This window comes from Equus quagga, chromosome 3 (assembly GCF_021613505.1).
Source record: "Equus quagga isolate Etosha38 chromosome 3, UCLA_HA_Equagga_1.0, whole genome shotgun sequence".
NCBI classification, from domain to species: domain Eukaryota; kingdom Metazoa; phylum Chordata; class Mammalia; order Perissodactyla; family Equidae; genus Equus; species Equus quagga.
Genome location: NC_060269.1, coordinates 154,192,711 through 154,213,589, shown reverse-complemented (window position 1 = coordinate 154,213,589; position 20,879 = coordinate 154,192,711). Strand labels below are relative to the sequence as shown.

The following is a 20,879-nucleotide window of genomic DNA, read 5'->3' as shown; positions in this document are numbered from 1 at the left end:
AGGCACAGAAGTGAGCCGACAGAAGGGCTCTCAGAAGACTTGGCGAGTCAAGGTCCAGTTGGCACCACTGTCTCTTCTGATTGGTCAGGATGGTGTTGGCTTTGGCTTTACACCTGAGTGCTCAGTGCCGGTCAACCTGGACTGGGGCCTGTTAAACATTTATTTATTCAACAATATTAACTGAGTGCCTGGCAGGTGCTGCAGTTGAAGCTGTGAATGAAGTACATGTCGTCTCTGCTCTCAGCCTGTCCGGAGGGAGACCTGATTCTAGAACAAGGGTAAGCTGGAGACGGCCACCGAGGAAAAGAGGAAGGGAAATTCCATTGCCAAATATGAGAAAATGGTACTTAGGAACTCCCATCCTTGGGATTTTTATTTTTAGACAAACACTTTTGGGCCAGACCAATATTTGGTTCCTAGAGGATGCAGGTCTTCTTGTGAAGATTCTTATAGCAAAGTCTCTGGTTGGGACAGTACCTCAACTGCCAGGATGGCACCCTAAGTTCCAGTGCAGCTTGCTGGGTACACACAGACCTGGGTCTGAGTCCAGCCCTATCACCCATGGGAAGTTATATGGGGCCTTGGGGAAGTTACCTGACCTGCAATACACTCCGTTTCTTCACCTATGATTTAGGAACACTAGTCCTTACCCTCAAGGGTTGGTAACGGAACCACATGAGCCAAAGCAGGTAAAGCTCCAAGCAGAGCCTGGCTTCTACTTGGTACTCTATATGCAGTCATTCTCTCCCATTTTTCTCCAGAAAAGAAGAATAATTTAAACAGAGAACGAGGAGCCCATGAAGACAGGTATGGGAGCCTTGCTGGACAGTGGGATCATGGGGAAAAGCTCTGGGCTCCTACAGGCTGTATCAATGGAGGAAACCCCAGAGAGACAAGTGGCTAAAGACCTGAATTCCTGGGAGAGCATGACCAGGACAAGGAATGGCTGGGCTTGTTGTCTTCTGCACTGGGTCAACTCTGGGGTCACACTAGAGAGTATCCCAAGGGGCCTTCAGACAACATGGCCCAGAAACCACAGCCACAGGGGTGGAGATGTGGGGTCTATGAAGACCAGAGAAGAGACCTCCGAAGGAATGGGATAGATTGACCTCTCAGATTCAGTCCTCTCTTCAGCCAGGCCACTCCTGGCCCTGGCCAGCTGATGCTTTCAGTGGTTCTAGCCAGAGTGCTCACATCTTGGGAGAATGAAGGAGCAGATATTTGCTTCCATTGCTTGTCCAGAAAGAGTGGGAAAGGCTGGGGTGCCCTGTGCTCCCCAAAGATTCTCCCAGCAGAGAGAGCTCTTGGAGCCCTCAGTTCTTTCTCTCTGCCCAGGCCTGCCTGACTATTCTATGTCACTTGGCTAGAAGTGAAAAAAACCTCTAATTCCTTTTTAGGGCTTAATTAAGACCATATGATAGCTTCATGAATACATTATACTGAAATAATCCATTGATAACTCTTTCTGTGACATTCCAATCACTGCTCCTCAGCTATGGCAGTCTAATGGAAAACCCCACTGGCTTTCAGACAGGAATCAGATGGTGGCTAGACACTTCAGGCTGGTCCAGCCGGGTGTGACCCTGAGTCTTTTTATCAGCCAAAAAGAAGCCAAGACTGCTGTTAAGCCCAGTGAGTGAATTTTTATTTCTGATATTGAAGTTTTCAGTTTTAGAATTTCCATTTGGTTCTTTTTAATTCCTGAAATTCCCTTTTTTTCATTCATGATGAGCATATTGTCCTTTACATCCTTGAATTATATCATTATATGATTATAATAGTGACTTTAAAATCCTTGTCTGCTAATTTCAACATCTGGGTCATCACAGTATCTGCTTCCATGATTGCTTTTCTCTTGAGAATGGATCAAGTTATCTTATTTCTTCATATGTTTAGTAATTTTGGATAGTGTCCTGGATATTGTGAATGATATGTTGAAGACACTCTGGATTTTGTTATGTTTTTCTCAGAAGCACTGATTTTTTTTTAAAGGGGTAGTTAATTTGGCTGAAGTCTAACTTCAATTTTTTTCCCCCTGCAGTGGGCAGCAGGTGAAATGTCAGACCAGTCTTTCAGCCTTAGCTGGGCTGTTTGAAGTCTAACCTACTTATGCATAGTTAGAGGTCAGGCAGAGGTTTGGGCAGAGTTCATACCCAGCATTTGGTGTTCTCCTTTGGCTCTCCTTTCCGAGATTTCTCCCTTTGCTTCCCAGATTCTCTGGTTGCTTCAAACTCGGTCCTCTGGTTCTTCAAGCTGTTAAGACTATGGATTTCTATCAGAGTTTTAGCCACCCATAGCACTAACTGAGGCTTGCCTTCAGATGAAGAGCTATAAAATGGGAAGCTTACCCTGTACCATTTCTTCCTTCCAAGTGTCAACCCACCTCCAATTGCTGTCTGCTTTTGGTTACTTTTCAATACCTTTAGGTAGTCGTTTATTGTACTTTTTCCATACTTTATATAGTTGATATCTGTTGGAGGGTGGTCTGACGGGAGCTACTTGGCCATTACCAGAAGTCACACTTCTTCTTCTCAATATCTGTGGCTGAGAAAGAATTCTTTTCCTTTCTTCTATCTAGCTGTCGGGCTGTCTGAAGGGCAAGGTCCCTATCATGAAGAAAGCCTATTTACAAGAGAAGCAAGTGAAGTGGCAACTCCAAAAGAAGCGGAGACTAAGACTGAGATGGAGGAAGAGGGTCCAGTCAGTTCTCCAGGCCCTGGATTCTTGCTCCCTTGCAAGCGAGTCTCATCACATTCAAAGGCCACTGTCACAGGATGACTTCTGGCTCTGTGAGGGCTTCTGTTCCAGGCCTCTTGTCGACTGGCCCCTTCTTCTCCCACAAATTTCTTCAACACTTCGATTCAATTGACCAGATTTCTCCTGTTCAAGTTGGAATCACACACAGCCCTGTCTTCCCAAGTGCATCCCTGAGATCAACGATCCTCTTGGGGGAGCATGCGGTGTTCCCCATCTCCAAATCCTGTATGAACACACAGTTTGACTTTCCCCACAGATGGCTAAGTACATCCTGTGTGTGTGTGTGTGTGTGTGTGTGTGTGTGTGTGTGTGTGTGTTACAATTGTAACTTTAGGAAGACAGTCTTCACTCCTTTTTCTCCAAGTGCTTTTTTACCTCACGCATAATTGCTAACAGTTTCTCACTCTTGTCGTAGGTCTAGGGCCTAGTGACTGCCTGGCACAGAGTGGGCCTCCAGGAGTGCTGGCTGGTCTAACTGGAACAGACCAAGTCCCAAATGTCCTTCAGTTCAATCATCCTTCAAACTCAGCCCAGGTGTTGCTGCTCTGGGCAGTCTGCCCACCTCTCCCAGCCCTATCTGGCAAGGGGCCCTCCTCTGGGCTCCCTCAGCTCGAGAAACATCCCTGAACATGTACTGATCACTCAGGGTTGTCCACTTGGGCCTGTTTGTGGGTCTCTTCTGACAAATGCCTTCCCCCATGGTACTCCCGGTGCCCAGTGTGGAGTCTGACATGTGGCACACACTCAGTGATACCTGTTGGTCAAATGTGACTGGATATGGACGAAAACTTAAGAAATATCAAGCAATTTGAGAAGAATCAAGTGTTAAACTGACTCTCAGGCCATATAAGGTCAGAGTAAGACCAGAGGAGTCAGGAGTTGGTTCCTGGAGGAGCTGACTCTTGAAGGGCTCAGAGGGGGCTGTCAGTAGAACTGGGGTTGGGTGGGCGGGGAGGTGCATGGTTAGTTGGCAGGTGTTGAATTCAGTTGACTGAAGGAGGAGCAGTGGGCCCGTAGGTCTGCCCTTTTTGGTCAAGCCCCCCAGGTAAACAGCTGCTCCACAGCCCCGCATGGTTGCTGGGAGGAAGAGCCCTCTGCTGCAGTGCCCTGGCAGCTCCTAAACATCCCGAGAATGAGTCTGAGGGAGGCGTGGGGAGCAGGCTGCCTCACAGGCCACAGGAAGACTGCACAGATGTGGTGTCCCTTTTGAGCATCTTCTCTACTTATTTCACAGTCCTGCTTCTCCCTCTACTGTCCTGCATCATAGTCCTCACAACGATCACACCACATGAAGCTATGCCTTTGCCATATGCCCCGAGCATTCAGAGCAGCAGCTTCGGGACACTTCCTTGGCATGTTTATGTGAAAACATATCGTAGCCGCCCATGAAAACCAGCTGATTGAAAGCCCTTCTGCTCAATTTTCAAAGGGTCCCTGGCAGCCCAGAAGACCCAACACATTCCCTTGACAAGATTCCTGCTTTACACACGAGGAGGATAGATGCAGCCCTGTGCCGACACCAGCAGATGCACGGTAATCTGGCTGTCAAGCTGGACGGCGACAACAGGAACAGCAGAAACGGAGGCTTGGGGTGGGAACCCTGTCACCATGAGGGCTAAAAGCAGCCAAATTACCCTTTTCACCAACATCATAGCTAATGACTCACTGCTTATTTACAAAGTAGAGCTCTTTTCCTTTCCAGAAAAATAAAGTGAATTCTCTAGAAGGTGCCAAACCAACAGAAGCAAAGACTGACTTTGGGTGCATGAGGGAACAGTGGGAGAGGGGAGAATCCTCTCCCACTCCTCACGAAGCCTCACACCAGTGCTCAGCACACTCACCCTCTGTCCCTCTCTCCCAACTGGATCTGGGGTAGTGCTCCCACCACCCCACAGAGCTGCCCAGTCTTGGCAGTGGGTACTAGCATACCACTGAAATCAGACATGGTGGCAGATGCTAAAGATGAGAGTTAGCTGGTGCCAGGTACTGCTCCAACTACCCTACTTCTGCATTAATTGAGCAGGTGACTGGGGTAGAGAGGTGGAGGGCCTCGTAAAAGGTCACACAGGGGCCAGCCCGGTGGCACAGTGGTTAAGTTTGCACATTCTGCTTTGGCGGCCCAGGGTTTGCCAGTTCGGATCCCGGGTGTGGACATGGCACTGCTCATCAAGCCATGCTGTGGTGGGCATCCCACATATAAAGTAGAGGAAGATGGGCATGGATGTTAGCTCAGGGCCAGTCTTCCTCAGTAAAAAGAGAAGAATTGGCAGCAGATGTTAGCTCAGGGCTGACCTTCCTCAAAAAAAAAAAAAAAAAGGTCACACAGCCAGGAGGGGACAGAGTCAGGACTCCAGCCTGGGCTGCCTGGCTGGGGAAGCAGAAGCAATGTTCTACCTGCAAAGCCAAAGCTAATGGTAGGTCTGTAACACATGATTCTGGAGCAAGGACACAAGGCACACAAATCTAATATAATTTGGCGGAACGCTGCCTTCCCCACCAGACAGAGACCCAGGACAGTTCTGGAATAAAGCAGAGAGGAGGCCGAGAGGAGGAGATGCACCAAGCAAGTCTGAGGAGCATCAACCCAATGTCACCCTGCTAGCACTCATTAAATTCAGTTCTTTAAAACAAAGTCTCTTAGTCTATTTCCCCAAAACTATGTACACAGAATGTTTTCAAAAGTAGGGCTGAAAGACTCCAAAGTTCAATAATTTGTTCAGTGAGTATTTATTGTACACCTGCTCTGCACCAGCAGTGGGCAGAGCTGGCAGAAGCTCCTGCTTCATGGAGCTCATTTGCGTTGGGAGAGTGGGACGGTGACCAGATGAGCACATCAGAGCCGGCAGGTGCTCTGGAGAAAAGGAAGCAGTGAAGAGGATAGAAAGTGCTGCATGGGGACGGGGCGGGGACAACCAGAGGCTTAAAAAGGGCATGTGGCAGGCTGACTGGGAAGGTGGCCTCCATGATTCTGCCTCCCCTAGAATATAGGCAGACCTGCCACTCGCTTCTAACCACCAGAACACGGCGAAGGTGACAGGAATTATGCGACTGTGTGATTCCATTGCTGGCATCTCGCCCTCCCTTGCTGGCTCTGAAGAATGAAGCTACCGTGTTCTAGGCTCTGCCTGTGCTGGGAGGCCGGTGTGGCAAGAACTGAGGAGCTGACAGCCAGCAAGAGACTGAAGCCTGCTAAAGCGCATCCCTCAGTCGAGCCTCAGAGAGACCACAGCCCTGCCGACACCTTGACTGCAGCCCTGCACAGAACCTAGCTAAGCTGTGCATGGACCCCTGACCCACAGACACTGCGATAATGACTGTGTTACACGGAAACGGAAAACTAACACAGTGGCCAAAGACAGCTGAGAAGGAGACAGTTGAGCGGAGATCTGAAAGAAGTGAAGGGGGAGCTCTGTGAACCTGGGCGCTGGGGTTCCAGCAGAGGGAATGGCAAGAGCAGAGCTCTGCGGTGGGAGCCAGCCTGGCTGGTTTGCGCTGGGTTCCAGACCCATCATAAGGAGGTCACTTACAGTCCTGGGAAGAGGCACTTTGGAAGCACGTCAAGTGGCTCCACAGTCACCCTGGAGAAGTGCAAAGTGGCTCTTACATATAATCGACTACGCCTTTGCCCATATATTCTTGCATTGGAAGTTTGTTCAGTTTTGCTGCCTTTCTTTGGATGAACAAAGGGTTTCCACAGCAGGGAGATGAAATCGTTTCTTAGTGTCTTTGCACAAACCCTGATGCTCAAAGCAGAACTGATACAAGGGAGAAGGAGGTCCACACAGGTCTGGCCAACAGCCAGATGGACCCTTCCTTAAGGAAGGGCTGGATGCCCACAGCCTCTCCTGACTCTCTCCCTTGCTCTACCAAGGGGACACCAGGTTTCACTGATTCAGTATGACTTAGAGGGAGAAAAGAATTTAAAAAGCCCAGAAAGCCCGTGGTCAAGAAGTCAAAGGGGAGGATAAGGAGGGAGAGTGGAAGGGAGGAGAAGACCTGCTCTGCCCTGGGTCCTGGGGTTGGAAAAGGAGAGGGGGGGAACAAGGGGGTCAACGGTGGGGAGGAGAAGGAGGGAGAAGGGAAGGAGGAGGAGAGAAGGGGAAGGCAGGGAGCAGAGGCAGGAGGGTTAGGGTGAGGGTCTCTTTGGCATCTCAAAGCACAGAAATGGGCCCCAGCACAGGCCATGGCCACATTGCCCAGGTGTGCCCTGCAACACTCCTCCTAGTGGGGCAACTTTGGACGACACTCACTTCTGCATCTCCATTCTCTCATCTGAAAAGGTTGGTGTGAGTTCACGGCTGTGAGTGGTCTGACTGGTGTTTGGTGAGTCACAAACGTCATCACTGTTTGTGTAAATCATACACAGTGACTCACAAAAGGAGCTTCACAGGCCAAGAATGATTTCTCTAAGGCACAGCCACATTTAACACAGGCACACGACCAAAGCCACCTCCATCCGGCCTACAAGTGACACCAAGACTTCAGCTGGGCCCGCGGCCTACCTGCTCCATAGACCACCGAGTACACCACCTTCTTGGTCTGCTCTCTCTCCACGTGGGTCACGCGTTCTGAGGGAATGTCTTTCCTATGGGGAAAGATGGCATGATGTCAGGCACATGGGCACCCTGTCTGCAGAGGAAGCCACGAGAGTCCAAACCACGGACATTGTCCCATCACAGTTCTTTCTCTGGAGGTTCTTAATGGTTTCAGATCAGGCCTGTCATCTATGTAGGGGAGACATTCAATGTCTGCAGCATCTGGCTCAGCATAGGCCCTCCGAAGAGATGCTGATGGTGAGCCCATTGCAGCTGGCCATTCCCAGGGCATCCACGAACCAAAACCAAAAATGCTTTTATGAAAGGAGTGCCAACCCAACTTGAGGAAAGCCTGGTTCCAGAGCTGGGGTTCTGGGGCCTGGTGTCTGGTTCCTCTGCAGGACTGGATGAGCATCTTCTGCTTTGCCTCCCATAGATAGAGGGGCTGGCGGGTTAGCCCTGGCCTGGGGCTGCAGCACTCAGACAGAATAAGGATCAACTCAACATCTGACCGGCGTGTGAACCACAGCGATCTGCAAAGATTAGAACTGAGACGTCTGAGGAGCGCAGGGGCTAGTGGGCATCTGGAGCCCTTGCTCCTTGCTAGACCATCCTAGGCAGCCATGTGTCTCATCTGGACCAAGTCTCCCCGACAGAGGGAACACTTCAGATTCAGGAGAAGGGAGAGAAAGACAGAGAGACAGAGAGAAGGATAAGGAAAAAGGAAAAGGAATCTGTCCCCATCTTCGTGGTGGGCTCTGTGCTGGGCCCTCCCTCAGTGCTCAGCAAGGCCGTTGACAACGCCCTTAGCTTTCACTTGCTGCTGGCACTGAGCCTAGCGACCAGCCTGACGTGAAAGCTCAGAGTCTCCTCAGGTCTCTTCCGAGTGGGCACACACTCGGCTTTCTAAATTTCCCAGTATACACAGGCGCTTTGAATGCCCTAACTTCCCGAAGAATCTCCCTCCAGCTTTTCCTCCCAAGCTGTCAATGCTTTATTATCTGCCTCAGATAGAATCTTTTGCTCCAAGCAGCTACAGGTTGTTTATCTTACAAGGTTTTTGAGCAATGCCCGCCATTTTTCCGCCCCGAGTGAGTTCTGAGTTAGGTGAAACAAGGCCCATGTCATCCTTCAGGCAGCCCCCAGACAAATCAGAAGAGACAAACACAATTCTTTGCAAATAATGTCTGCTTGCTCCCTCGGGACCCAGGGAGCAGGGTCCCAGACTGGGTGCATGGACTGTTGAGCTGGTGGGGGGAGAGCAAGTGAAAATACCACAAAGTTCTCCTCCTGTTTTCAAGTTGCCTTTTTTTGATTTAGCATTTGTTTGGTTGCTGTAAACTGTTGACTGCTTTCCGGAGATCTGACAAAGTTGGTTCTGACCAGTTCTGCTTGATTTGGGATGTTTCTGTCAGGGAATAGGTCCTCGGAGCTACGTACTTCACCATTTTCACTGACATCCTAGAGTTCTTACTTTCACCACCTGCTTTCCAAGTACCAATGTATTTCCTTTTGTCATTTTCCCATTGTGTTAAGCTATTTTGCCTACTTGTTTATCTCACCCTTGAACTTGGCATTGTTGACAGCTGTATTTAGATAAGAAGCAAAAAGCTAAAATGTACCCAGGCTCAGAACTAACACGTGTCAACTCTTACATCACCAGCCACCCTCACTCACCACCTAGTTCCCTTTATTTTGGAAATCCCACAGGTGCTCCAAACCTGCCCGGGAAAGACATTGCTGACAAACTAAGACTAGCTTTCTCTGCTACCCCTGAGGGCCACCCGCAATGAAAGCAGATGATGCCTTGGCTCAAACAGATGGATCTGAAGACAACTGGAGGGAGGCAGAGGAGCGAGGCACTTTGAAGCAGGATGCCCCTCAACCAAACTGCACAGGTGAGCTTCCCTCAGCGTGCTGAATGGAGTTAGAAAGTTGTCTGAGGAAGCAGCATTAAACTCTCCCAGAACCTGCTTTTTCCTACAGAGCCAAAACATGACAAGATCCAAACAATATAATCAATAAAAGATATTATGGACATATGTCAAAACCATGCTCTGATAATAGAGAGTATACTTTCTTCTCGAGCTCATATGGCATATTCACAATAACCCATCACCCATTAGGGCACACAGAAAACATCAAAAGGTTGCACAAGCTAGAAATATTAAAGTAACACTCTGATCACAGAGCAAGAAAACTAGAAATTAAAAACAAAAACAAAACCCAAAAAAGCCCATTTATCTAGAAATAAAACAAAAAACACTTCTATCAGACAACTTTTGGGTGAAGAGAAATACAAACAGAAATTACATAATTTCTAATGAAAACACTATGTGTCAGACCCAATGGATTACATTTAAAGCAGTGAGAAAATTTCATAGGCTTAAATGCCTATATTAGTAAAAACAAAAGAACAAAAGTATATGAATTAAGTTTTCAACTTAAAAAGTAAGAAAAAGAACAACAACAAAGAAAATCAAAAGAATACACAAGGAAGGAAATAATAAAGCTAAAATAAACTGAGGAGCAGAAATCGGTAAAGCTGAGAACAGCAAGACAAGAGATCAAACTGATAAATAAAAATCCTGGTTCTTATAAAAGATAAAATAGACAAACCGTTAACTGGTTTAATCGAAAGGGAGCAAGCACAGATATACGACATAAGAAAAAAGGGAAAGTAACCACGGATAGGCAGGAAGTTAAGAAAAACCTTTAAAAAATTATTTTGCACAACTCTATGCAAGTAAATTTGAAAATCCAGGTGAAATGGACAATTTCTTAAGAAAACACAGTTATAAAAGTTGGCCCCAGGAGAGATGAAGGTTAAACAGATCAACATCCATACAAGAAATAGAGAAAATTATTGAGGAACCACTCCACACAAAAGCTCCAGGCCCAGATGGATCAAAGCAGAATTCTATCAAACCTTTACAGACCAGAGTCCCATGCTGTATAAACTGTTTCAGAGTTTAGAAAATGAAGAAAAAGTTGCAAATCTATTTTATTAAGCAAGTATAACAGTTAGACAAACATGATAAAGAGTGTATAATAAAGGGAAGTTACAGACCAATATTTCCTATGTATATTGATTGAATATTGGCAAACAGAGTCCAACACTACATTAAAAAAAATAGTACCCCATGACCAAGCAGAGTCTATACCAGGAAAGCAAGGTTGGTTCCATGTTAGGAAATCTGTTAATGTAACTCACCACATTAACAGGACCAAGGAGAAAATTACATAGTTGTTGAAAAAAAAACTATGACAAAATTCAACATCTACTCTTAATAAAAACTCTTGAGAAAATAGGAATAGCTGGATATTTCCTTAAAATTATAAAACAATACACCTCAGTCCTAAAGTTAGTATCTTATTAATGGGGAAACACCAGAAGCATCCTTACTAAGGTCAGAAACAAGGCAAGGATGCCCACTACCTCTGCTATTACTTAACATTGTTCTGGAAGTATTAGTCAAATAACTAGAGGCATACAAATTGGAAAATTAAAAAAGAAATAATCTCTAGTTGCAGATGACATGATAGTATTCCTGGAAATCCCTAGAGAATCTACAATAAAATAATTCAGCAAGATAGCAGGAAATAAAATTAATATAACATGTCAATAGCCTTCATATACACAAATAAAATATTAACAAAAAAGATAAAATACTTAGGAATAAACCTAACAAGAAATGTGTAAAACTTATATGAAGAAACCTTTAAAACCTCCTAAAAGACACAAAAGTAGACTTGATTAAATGGAAAGGCATCCCTTGTTCTTCTTTTTTTTAAAGATTGGCAGCTGAGCCAACATCTGTTGCCAATCTTTTTTTTCCTCCTTCTTCTCCCCAAAGCCCCCCAGCACATAGCTGTATATCCTGGTTGTAGGTCCTTCCAGTTGTGCCATGTGGGACACCACCTCAGCACGGCCTGATGAGCAGTCTGCACCCAGGATCCGAACCTGTGAAACCCTGGGTTGCCGAAGTGTAGCGCACAAACTTAACTGCTTGGCCATGGGGCCAGCCCCAGGCATCCTTTGTTCTTGATTGAAATGTCTCAACATCATCAAGACATGAGCTCTCCCTATGTTAATTTGTGAATTTAATGTGATCTCAATAAAAATACGAACAAGCTTTTTTATGGAACTAGACAAGGTGACGCTAAAGTTCATATGGAAGAACAAATGCATAAGAATAGGTAGGAAAATGGAATAGAAGAGCTCTGAGGGGCAGCAGGACTCACCCATGTACAAACACACTAGGAGTTCTCTGTAATCATTGCAGTGTGGCACAGGCACGTGAATAGACAGACCACTGGAACAGAACAGGAAGTTCAGACACAGACTCACCTATATACAGAAATCTAACATCATAAAGATGGCATCTCCAGTCACCCGAGCAAAGATGGACTTGATTAATGGTGCTGGGACAACAGGATAGACATTTGGAAAAAGATAAAAGAAAACATGGGCGCATTCCTCTATAATCTGCATGTAGAGAAAGGCTTTCTTACTATGACTCACAACCCAGATGCATAGGGGTCGACTTGGTTGTGTAGTGGTTAAGTTTGCACGTTCTGCTTCGTAGCCTGGGGTTTGCCGGCCTGGATCCTGGGCACGGACCTAGGCACCGCTTATCAAGCCATGCTGTGGCAGGTGTCCCACATGTAAAACAGAGGAATATGGGTACAGATGTTAGCTCAGGGCTAATCTCCCTCAAAAAAACAAAAATCCGGATGCAATAAAAGAAAAGACTGATAGATTACCAAAAAACCAAAACAAAACACCAGATCTTTTGCATGGCATAAAATACCATAATCAAAGTCAAAAGACAACAAACTAGGAGAAAATATTTGTAACATATATCAGAGATGAATGACTAATATCCCTAACTACAAAGAACTTTTAAAAATTGAAGAAACAAAGACGAAAAAAATCCTATGGAAGAATAAAAATGGCTGAAAGGCATGAGCTACGTTTGATCTGTTGGTCCCCGGTGGCCACCTTTAAGCAGGGCCTCTGGCCCCTGGCAACCAAGGATGATTCTGGTTTGGCATCTGTTGAGTGATCAAGCAGTTGCAAAACCTTAGCTGATCTGCCCCAATGTAGCCCAGGTATGTTGATCCTTCTGGGTGCAGAAGAGTCTGGAGTGGCTTAACATGAAGTATGATTACTTTTTGGGATGTTAAGCTGAAGGCTAAACTGTGAAGTGGAGGTCATTGTGGCTGGGAAACTATGCCAGGTCTCTTGGTGTTTTCTCTGGTTATTTTTTAAAAATTAACTTTATTGAAGTATAATTAACATATGGTGAAATGCACCCATTTTAAGTGTACAGTCCAGTGAATTTTCAAAAATGCATACACCTGTATAACTACCAGCACAATCAAGATACAGAACATTTCTATCACTCCAAAATGTTCCCTCATGCCCCTTTGTAGTCAAATCAGCCCCGCTACACAGGCCCAGGGAAGCACAGATCTGATTAGTGACACTGCGGGTTAGCTTTGCCTTGTATCCTATATAAACGGAAGCATACAGTAAGTACTCTTTTGTGTCTGGCTTCTTTCACTTAGCATAAATTTTTGAGACATATCTACACTGTTGTGTATATCCTTAGTTCATTCCTTTCCACTGCTACTTTCCCATTGTAAGCATATGACACAATTTGTATATTAATTCACCTGTTAAGACATTTGAATTTTTTTGAGTTATGGCTATTATAAAGTTACTAAGAACTTTACGCACAAGTCTTTTATTATACATATATTTTCATTTCACTCGGATAAATACCTAAGAGTAGAACTGCTGGGTTGTATGCTAAGTGTCTGTTTACTTTATAAGAAAAGGATTATTTTTTTCCCAACTGGCTACACGATTTACACACCTAACTGCAATATATGAGAGTTGTGGTTGCTTCACATCCTTGTCAACACTTGATATTATTAGTCTTTTTAGTTTTAGCCATTCCAGTGGGTACGGAGAGGTATCTAATTGTGGCTTTAATTTGCATTTCCCTGATAACTAGTAATACTGAATATATTTTATGTGCTCACTGGCATTTATTTTGTGAAGTGTCTGCTTAAAACTTTTGCCTATTTTGGGAGGGGTTACTTGTTTTTCTATTATGGAGTTACAAGAGATCTGTATATGTTCGGACACCAGTCTGTTGTCAGAAATGTGTATTGTGAATAATTCCTCCCAATCCGTGGCTTGCCTTTTCTTCCTCTTAATGATGTTCTAGAGCAGACGTTTTAAATTTTGAGGAAGTCTAACTTATCAATTTTTCAATTAAATTAAAGTAAATTAAATGGTTGGTGCTTTGGTGTCCTATCTATGAAATATTTGTCAACCCCAAAGATGAAAAGATTTTCTCCTGTGTTCTTCCAGTAGTTTTTATAGTTTTATAAAAACTATAGTTTTAATAGTTTATAGTTTTAACTTTTATGTGTAGGTCTATGATCCATTTTGAATTAATTTTTGTATATGGTATGAAGTAAGAGCCAAAATTCATATTTTCTAAGTGGATATCTCGTTGTTCCAGCATCATTTAGAGAGATTATTCTTTATCGCATCAAATTACGTTGGCACTTATGCTGAAAATGAATTAGTCATACATATGAGGGTCTATTTCTGGATTCTCGTCTGTTCTAATGATCTATGTATCTATTCTTATACTGATAACCCACTGCCTCGATTACTGTAACTTTACAGCAAGTTCTGAAATCAGGTACAATTCTTCAAACTTTGTTCTTTTTCAAAACTGTTTTCAACATAAGTGCCAATGTAAGAGTTTTATTATAATTTCTTGCAACTTCTACAAGAAAGTCTTGCTAGGATTTTTATTGGAATCATGTTGAATTTATAGGTTGATTTGGGGCAAACTGACATCTTAACAGTAGTGAGCCTCCCAATCCATGGACACACTATATATCTCTCCATTTGTTTAGGTCTTTAATTCCTCTCAGCAATGTTTGTAGTTTTCAGTGTACAGATCATACACCTATTTTATTAAATTTATCCCTAAGTATTTTATACTTTTGGATGTTATTGTAATCGTATTGTTTTAAATGTTTTTATTTTTCAACGTTTATTGCTACTATATACAAATACTATTGATTTTTATACATTAACTTTGTTTCCTATGCCCTTGCTAAATATTCTTAGTGGTTTTAATATCATTTTTTGTAGATCCCTTAGGCTTTTTCTGTATACACGATGATGCTGTCTTCAACTAAAGATAGTTTTACTTCTTTCTTTCCAAACTGCGTTCCCTTCATTTTTATTATTGTTTATTTCTGCTTTATTACACTGGCTAGAACCTCCAGTATAATGTTGAATAGAAGTTGTGAGAGCAGACATTCTTGTCTTGTCCTATTCTTAGGGGGAAAGCAATGAATTTTTCACCATTAAGTAAGATATTAGCTATGGGTTTTTCATATATGCCCTTTATCATGTTGAGAAAGTCTCCCTTCTATTTTTGGTTTACTGAAAGTTCTTATAATAAATAGGTCTTGAATTATATCAAATCCTTTTCTACGTCTATTGAGATGATTACATGGTTTTTCTCCTTTATTCTCTTAATATGATTAATTACATTGATTTTGAATGCTAAGCTAACCAAACATTCCCTGGATAAACCCCAATTGGTTATGGAGTATTGTCCTTTTTTTATATTGATAGATTTGGTTTGCTAACATTGTGAAGGAATTTTGTGAGTATGATCATGAGGTATATTAGTCTGTAGTTTTCTCTTTGCATAATGTCTTTGTTTTAGTATCAAGGTAATTCTGGCTTCATAAAATGAGTTGAGAAGTACTCACTCTTCTTATATTTTCTGGAAGTATTTGCAAAGGATGGCGTTCCCTCTTCCTTAAATGTTTGATAGATTTTCTAGTGAAGCCATGTAGCACTGGGAAGCTTTTTATTACAAATTCAACTTTTTAAACAGATAAGAGGCTACTGAGACCATCTATTTCTTATTTTGTCAGTTTTGGCAATTTGTATATTTCAGGAAATTTGAGTTACAAAATTTATGGACATAAAGTTGCTAATTACATTGCCCTATTATTCTTTTAACATCTGTAGAGTTTATGCTGATGTAATCTTTTTCATCCTGATATTGGTAATTTGTGGTTTTTCCTTTTTTTTTTTTTGATCAGTCTCCCCAGGAGTTTATAAATTTTATTCATCTTTTTGAAAATCCTGCTTTTGGTTTCTGTGATTTTCTCTTCTATTTTTCTGTCCTTTATTTACACTGATTTCTGCTCCTCTTCTCCTCCTTCTACTGACTTAGGACTTAAGTTGCTCTTATTTTTCTAGCTTAGAAGCTTTGATAATTTATTTTAGACTTTTCTTATTTTCTAATAGGAGCATTTAATGTCATAAATTTCTCTCTAAGTACTTCCATAGCAGCATGCCATAATTTCTGACATGTTGTGTTTTCATTATCATCTACCTCAAAATATTTTCTAATATTCCTTGTGACCTTTTCCTTTGACTCATGGGTTACTTAGAAATGTATTTTTTATTTTCCAAATATTTGGGGATTTTCCATATATATTTTTTGTTCCTGACTTCTAATTTAATTCCTAATTAATTTCTAATCTAATTCTGCAGTTGTTGGTGGATAATGTTATTCAGGCCTTCCATATACCTTCTGATTTTCCCTGTTCTTATCAATCATTGAGAAAGAAGTATTGAAGTCTCCAACTCTACTTGAAGATTTGTCCATTTTTCCTTTCAGTTCTACCAGGTTTTGCCTCATGTATTTTGAAGCTCTCTTATTAGGTGCACCCCCTACATACGACTGTTATCTTTTCTTGATGAATTGGCCCTTTTATGAAATGTCTCTCTCTATCCTTGGTAATATTCCTTGTCCTGAAATCTAACTTGTCTGATATTAATATAGCCATTCAAATTGTTATCTGGTTAGTCTTGATGCACTGGTTTTGAACTCAGGTTCTCATCCACTGGATTTCACACTGTATTTCTCACTACCAATTCTAGGGTTAGGGAGAATTTGGGGCCTTTGTGAAGAGCAAGTTGCTCTGGCTCCATATGTCTCTGCTCAGATACAATGACAGAGAAGGTCAGCTGTGTTCTCTTGGGATTGCATACCAGGAAAAAAGTATAACATTTTCATTAACTGCACTTACCTGCTGAAGTGGCCACTAAGAGCCACACAGCAGATGTTCCATAAACTAATATGCCTGGAGCTTGAAAGAATTTTTGAGAGGTTGGCTTATGCATTAGCTTCCTGTGGCTGCCATAACAAATTACCACAAATTTGATGGCTTAAAACAAGAGAGATTTATTCCCTTACAGTTTTGGAGGTCAGAAGTCTGAAATCAGTACCACTGGGCCAAAGTCAAGGGGTCAACAGGGCCCCATTCCTGCTGGATGCTCTAGAGGGAGAATCCATTCCTCCCCTCTTCCAGCTTTTGGTGGCCGCTGGCATTTCTTGGCTTGTGGCCATATCACTCCAATCTCTGCTTCTGGGGTCACATGGCCTTCTCCTCTGTTTGTGTGAAGTCTCCCTCTATCTCCCTCTTATAAGTGGACTGTGACAGCATTTAGAACCCATTCTAATAATCCAGGATAATCTTCTCATCTCAAGATAATTAACTTAATCATGCTGCAAAGGTCTTTTTCCATATAAGGTAACAATTCATATCCAGGGATTAAAACGTGGATATCTTTTGGGGAACCATTATTCAGACTACCAAAGCATATGAACCATAATGTATTTAAAATGATTACACAATGAGACCCAAATTATGAAAACAAAAAAACCCACAAAGTAATAGGAATCAAAAGTGTGTATGGGAGAGAGATAGAGAGAAAGAACGAATAGGAATGGAATTCTGACCAGCCAAAAGAAGACAAAGCTAAGTGGAAACAGTGATTTAGATGTTGGATGAGGAACAAAATGCCCCACAGACATGGCCTTGGCCAACTAACAATAGATGGATACAGTCACAGTGGGTGTCCCAGGGATCAGAGTATGCAAGAGGTTAGAGGTTCCCCAATTCAATGAAGCCAAACCTGGATTATTGTTCAGTTGCTAAGAAATGGAAAAATGGAATGGAATTTGTATAAAAGTGATGTAAGTGAAATTCTTTCTAAATCCTTTGTCAAACTTATGCTTGACTTTGCCATCTACACCAGAGGCCATCCCTGGGTAGCTAAGAAGTAGGGATGAGACTGTAATCAGGCCTAGAAATACCCTGGCAGAGACTGAGCAGAGAGTAGAGACGGAAGACTTTGCACCCAGGAGCACAGGAAGCTCACAATAAGAAAGGCCTGGCAAGGGATCACCCAAGGACAGATAAGTCAGAATCCCACAGGGGAAAAGGAGGCAGAAGAACCTCACTGCCTCCAACAGGGCTGCTAGGACAGGCCGTGAGCCTGGACTGCATGGCATGGCCAGCAAAGGTGGGCAGTGCCCAGCAGCCAGGGTGTGGCAAGTAACCCAGAAGCAGAGGGAGAGCAGACCAGCTCTGGAAGGCAATGAGTTCTAGCATGTGCATTTTGAGATAGACCAACCTTCTAAGGTCCCACTAGAGCACTTCTTTCGAGTTGTGGTCTGTATCCAGTGAGGGGTGTCTAGGGACAGATGGCAGTTGTAGGCAGCCTCAAGCTGAAGCCCTCCAAAGAACATGGGATGGCCTGCATCAATGAACCTGACTGCTTCAGAATCACTGAGAGAGCATCTTAATTATGTTCCTCCACCCTGACTCCAGACCTACTGAGCCAGATTCTTTGGGTCGAGGCACTTAAAATGCCTTCCCAGCACAGTTAACGACCTGCCTGGAGGCCACAGACACAAGAGAGCCCAGAGACACGGGCTCTTCACTGCTTTTTGATCCCTTGGTGAAAGAGGATTATCTTAAAGCTGGAAAGGGCCTGGCAAGCACCATCAACAGAAAAGTGAAATCTAAGGTAGGTGAGGCACTAATGAGGGGAGGCAGCCACTCTGCGTGAATTCTGTCCCAGATTTGTGAGAACACACACATTAAAGGACAAAACAGCATCCAGTTTCAGTGATTCTAACTGGAAGGAAACAGGAAGAATAGGAAAGGTGCCAGAAAATTAGAGATAACCTAATTGTCAGAAACAGACTTGCATTATGATTATGATTATGAAAAGGATGTGTTGGAGCAGACAGAGAGGAAATGGAAGATGACGACATGGGTTTGTCTTTGACTACTCCTACTGGCTGTATGTCAACCTGCTTCCTAACAGTAAACCATCTTGCCCTCCTGGAATGACTCCCACTTGATCATGTGTGCCAGGCCAGCCCTAGAGTAAGTGTGGACCTGTTCTGTGTTCTGGGACTCAGGACCAGCTTAAACCACAGGAATCATCTGTTCTTCAGAGGTTTGAAAGCACTACTTGGCCCAGCTGCTTTTTTTGGTGCTTATGGAAGTGTAGTTCTTTCTTTTTCTGTTTCCTCTGAGCAGGTTATTGGTCTCTTGGGTTTTCTGTCTTTTCTTGGATCCCTTTGGGTAATTTATATTTTCCTAGAAAATCATTCATATTATTAAAACTTACAAGTTAACTAGCAGAGAGTTGCACATGGTAATCTCATTACAAGAGATGGTCCTTGGAAAAGACTGATTAAGAAGAAAAACTTCTAACAAATGAAGGAAAAAAACCCAACAAAATATTACAAGGGAATATTGCCTTCAAAAGTCTGAAGGAAAATCATCTCCAACATAGAATTCTATCTCCAGCCAAATTATCAACCAAATGTGAGACATTTTCAGACATGTAATGTCTCTAGAAATTAACCTTCCACGTACCATTTCTGAGGGAGCCATGTAAGGATATGCTCTACCAAGACAATGGAGTAACCCAAGAAAGGGAAGTAGGAAATAGGAGCTCCAATATAGGACAAGGGGAAAGGGGACCCCAGGTGATGATGAGGAGAAGCCCCAGGCTGACAGTTGTGCACCAGGTACAGAAGGCAATGAGTCCATACTGGAGCTGGGTGGAAAGCTCCAGAAAGGACTTCTTCAGAAAACTGAACTTGATAGAATATCTGAAGGGTGTGAAAGTTTGCCATACAAAGATCCTCAGCAAAAACTCTTGGAAGAAGTATTCCAGTAATAAAATAAACAACTTCAGTTGTTGCTATAAGAGATATGGGAAAGAAGGGGAATACAATGTTCTGGCAAAATCCATTGTTGGTTTTTCTTTTTTCAATAAAGCTAGATTAAATAAAAGAGAAAATATCTGTAATTGCACAGGACGAAAACTCTAGACAACATTAACAGGAGTGGAGTGGAAAGGGGAGCTTAAAGGGACATAAGGACATGCTAAATGGTGTGTTTTACTAGAAGGAAGATGTAAATACTGATCATTTTAAGTAATCAAAAGAATAACAAAAAAACATGAGTATTTACCCCAGCGCCTGAAACAGTAACATAGTAAATATTCAGTAAGTAGTTAGTGAGTGAATGAATGAAGAAATGAATAGGTATGCTTCTTAAGGGCAAAAAGTGTAAGAACAAATTTTAAACATATAACTTTTAAAAAACCTGAAGAGTTTTCCAGTTTTGGTAGATGCCGACCAGCATGTTGTAGATAAACCTTCCCATGCAGAACAACTATAAACACTGGAGAAAATATTTAAAAAAATATCTATTTGGGGGCTGGCCCGGTGGAGTAATGGTTAAGTTCATGTGCTCTGTTTTGGTGGCCCAGAGTTCGTGGGTTTGGATCCTGGGCGCAGACCTACACAGTTTTCATCAAGCCATGCTGTGGTGGCATCCTGTATACAAAAAAATAGATGAACATTGGCATAGATGTTAGCTCAGCAACAATCTTCCTCAAGCAAAAAGAGGAAGATTGGCAAAAGATGTTAGCTCAGGGCCACTCTTCCTCACCAAAAAGAAAAAAAGCATCTATTTGAAGGTCTGAGAGAGCAGAAAGAAAAAAACCCAAGGCAGTAAGAACTTGAGAGGCTTTGACTGCAGAGAAAGAGAAGTGCAGAAATGTAACCCTGAGGTTTGGTGCCACATTCTCTCTTAAGGAATCTGCTAATTTTCAAGTGATGGTTGAAAAGCTGAGTACAGATTCCAGAAGTCTATGAGACTGGAGAAAAAGTTGAAGTTCAGGGCTTATCAAGAAAGCAGGTCCTTGGTACTCTAGGGGAAAAGATCCCCTAGAAATTTACTAGCTTTCACAAATACCAAAGCCCATCTTCCCAATGAATTAATCTCTGATTCGACTAAGGCAGTCTTCCCCCAGCTTAATTGTGTGCCAGAAGCAAGAATAAATCATCTTTTGAGAAAGATAACACTTTTCATACCCATAAGTAACCTCTATCCTTTTCATTCACACTATTCAATCAAAAATTACCTGGCATCCCAGGAAATAAGATCAAATGACTGAAAACCAAGAGAGAAACCACAGAGACAGATGTATGGGAGACATAGATATTGTGGTTACCAGTTACAGACATTAGAATGATTGTGATTAATATGTTTAAGATATTAGATGACAAATTGAGAATTTGAGTAGAGAATTGAAAACTATGAAAAACAATTAAATGGATGATTGTAGAAGTGAAAAATGCAATA

The 20,879-nt window shown here is 42.8% G+C and overlaps 1 protein-coding gene across 8 annotated transcripts in view; it reads right to left on the bottom strand.

The window, feature by feature from the left end:
* The window catches only part of POLN (DNA polymerase nu), a 171,590-nt gene that overhangs the window by 19,677 nt on the left and 131,034 nt on the right, over positions 1-20,879 (bottom strand). For 5 of the 8 annotated variants that reach the window (XR_006888000.1, XM_046657041.1, XM_046657044.1 and 2 more), the window contains exon 20: positions 7,260-7,342. The exons of the other annotated variants lie outside the window; for them this stretch is intronic. Coding sequence is in view for 4 of the 5 variants with exons in the window: in XM_046657041.1 (XP_046512997.1) it covers positions 7,260-7,342 (83 nt within the window). In the remaining variant the exon portion in view is untranslated. The remainder of the gene's footprint in view (positions 1-7,259; positions 7,343-20,879) is intronic. 8 annotated transcript variants of the gene reach the window in all.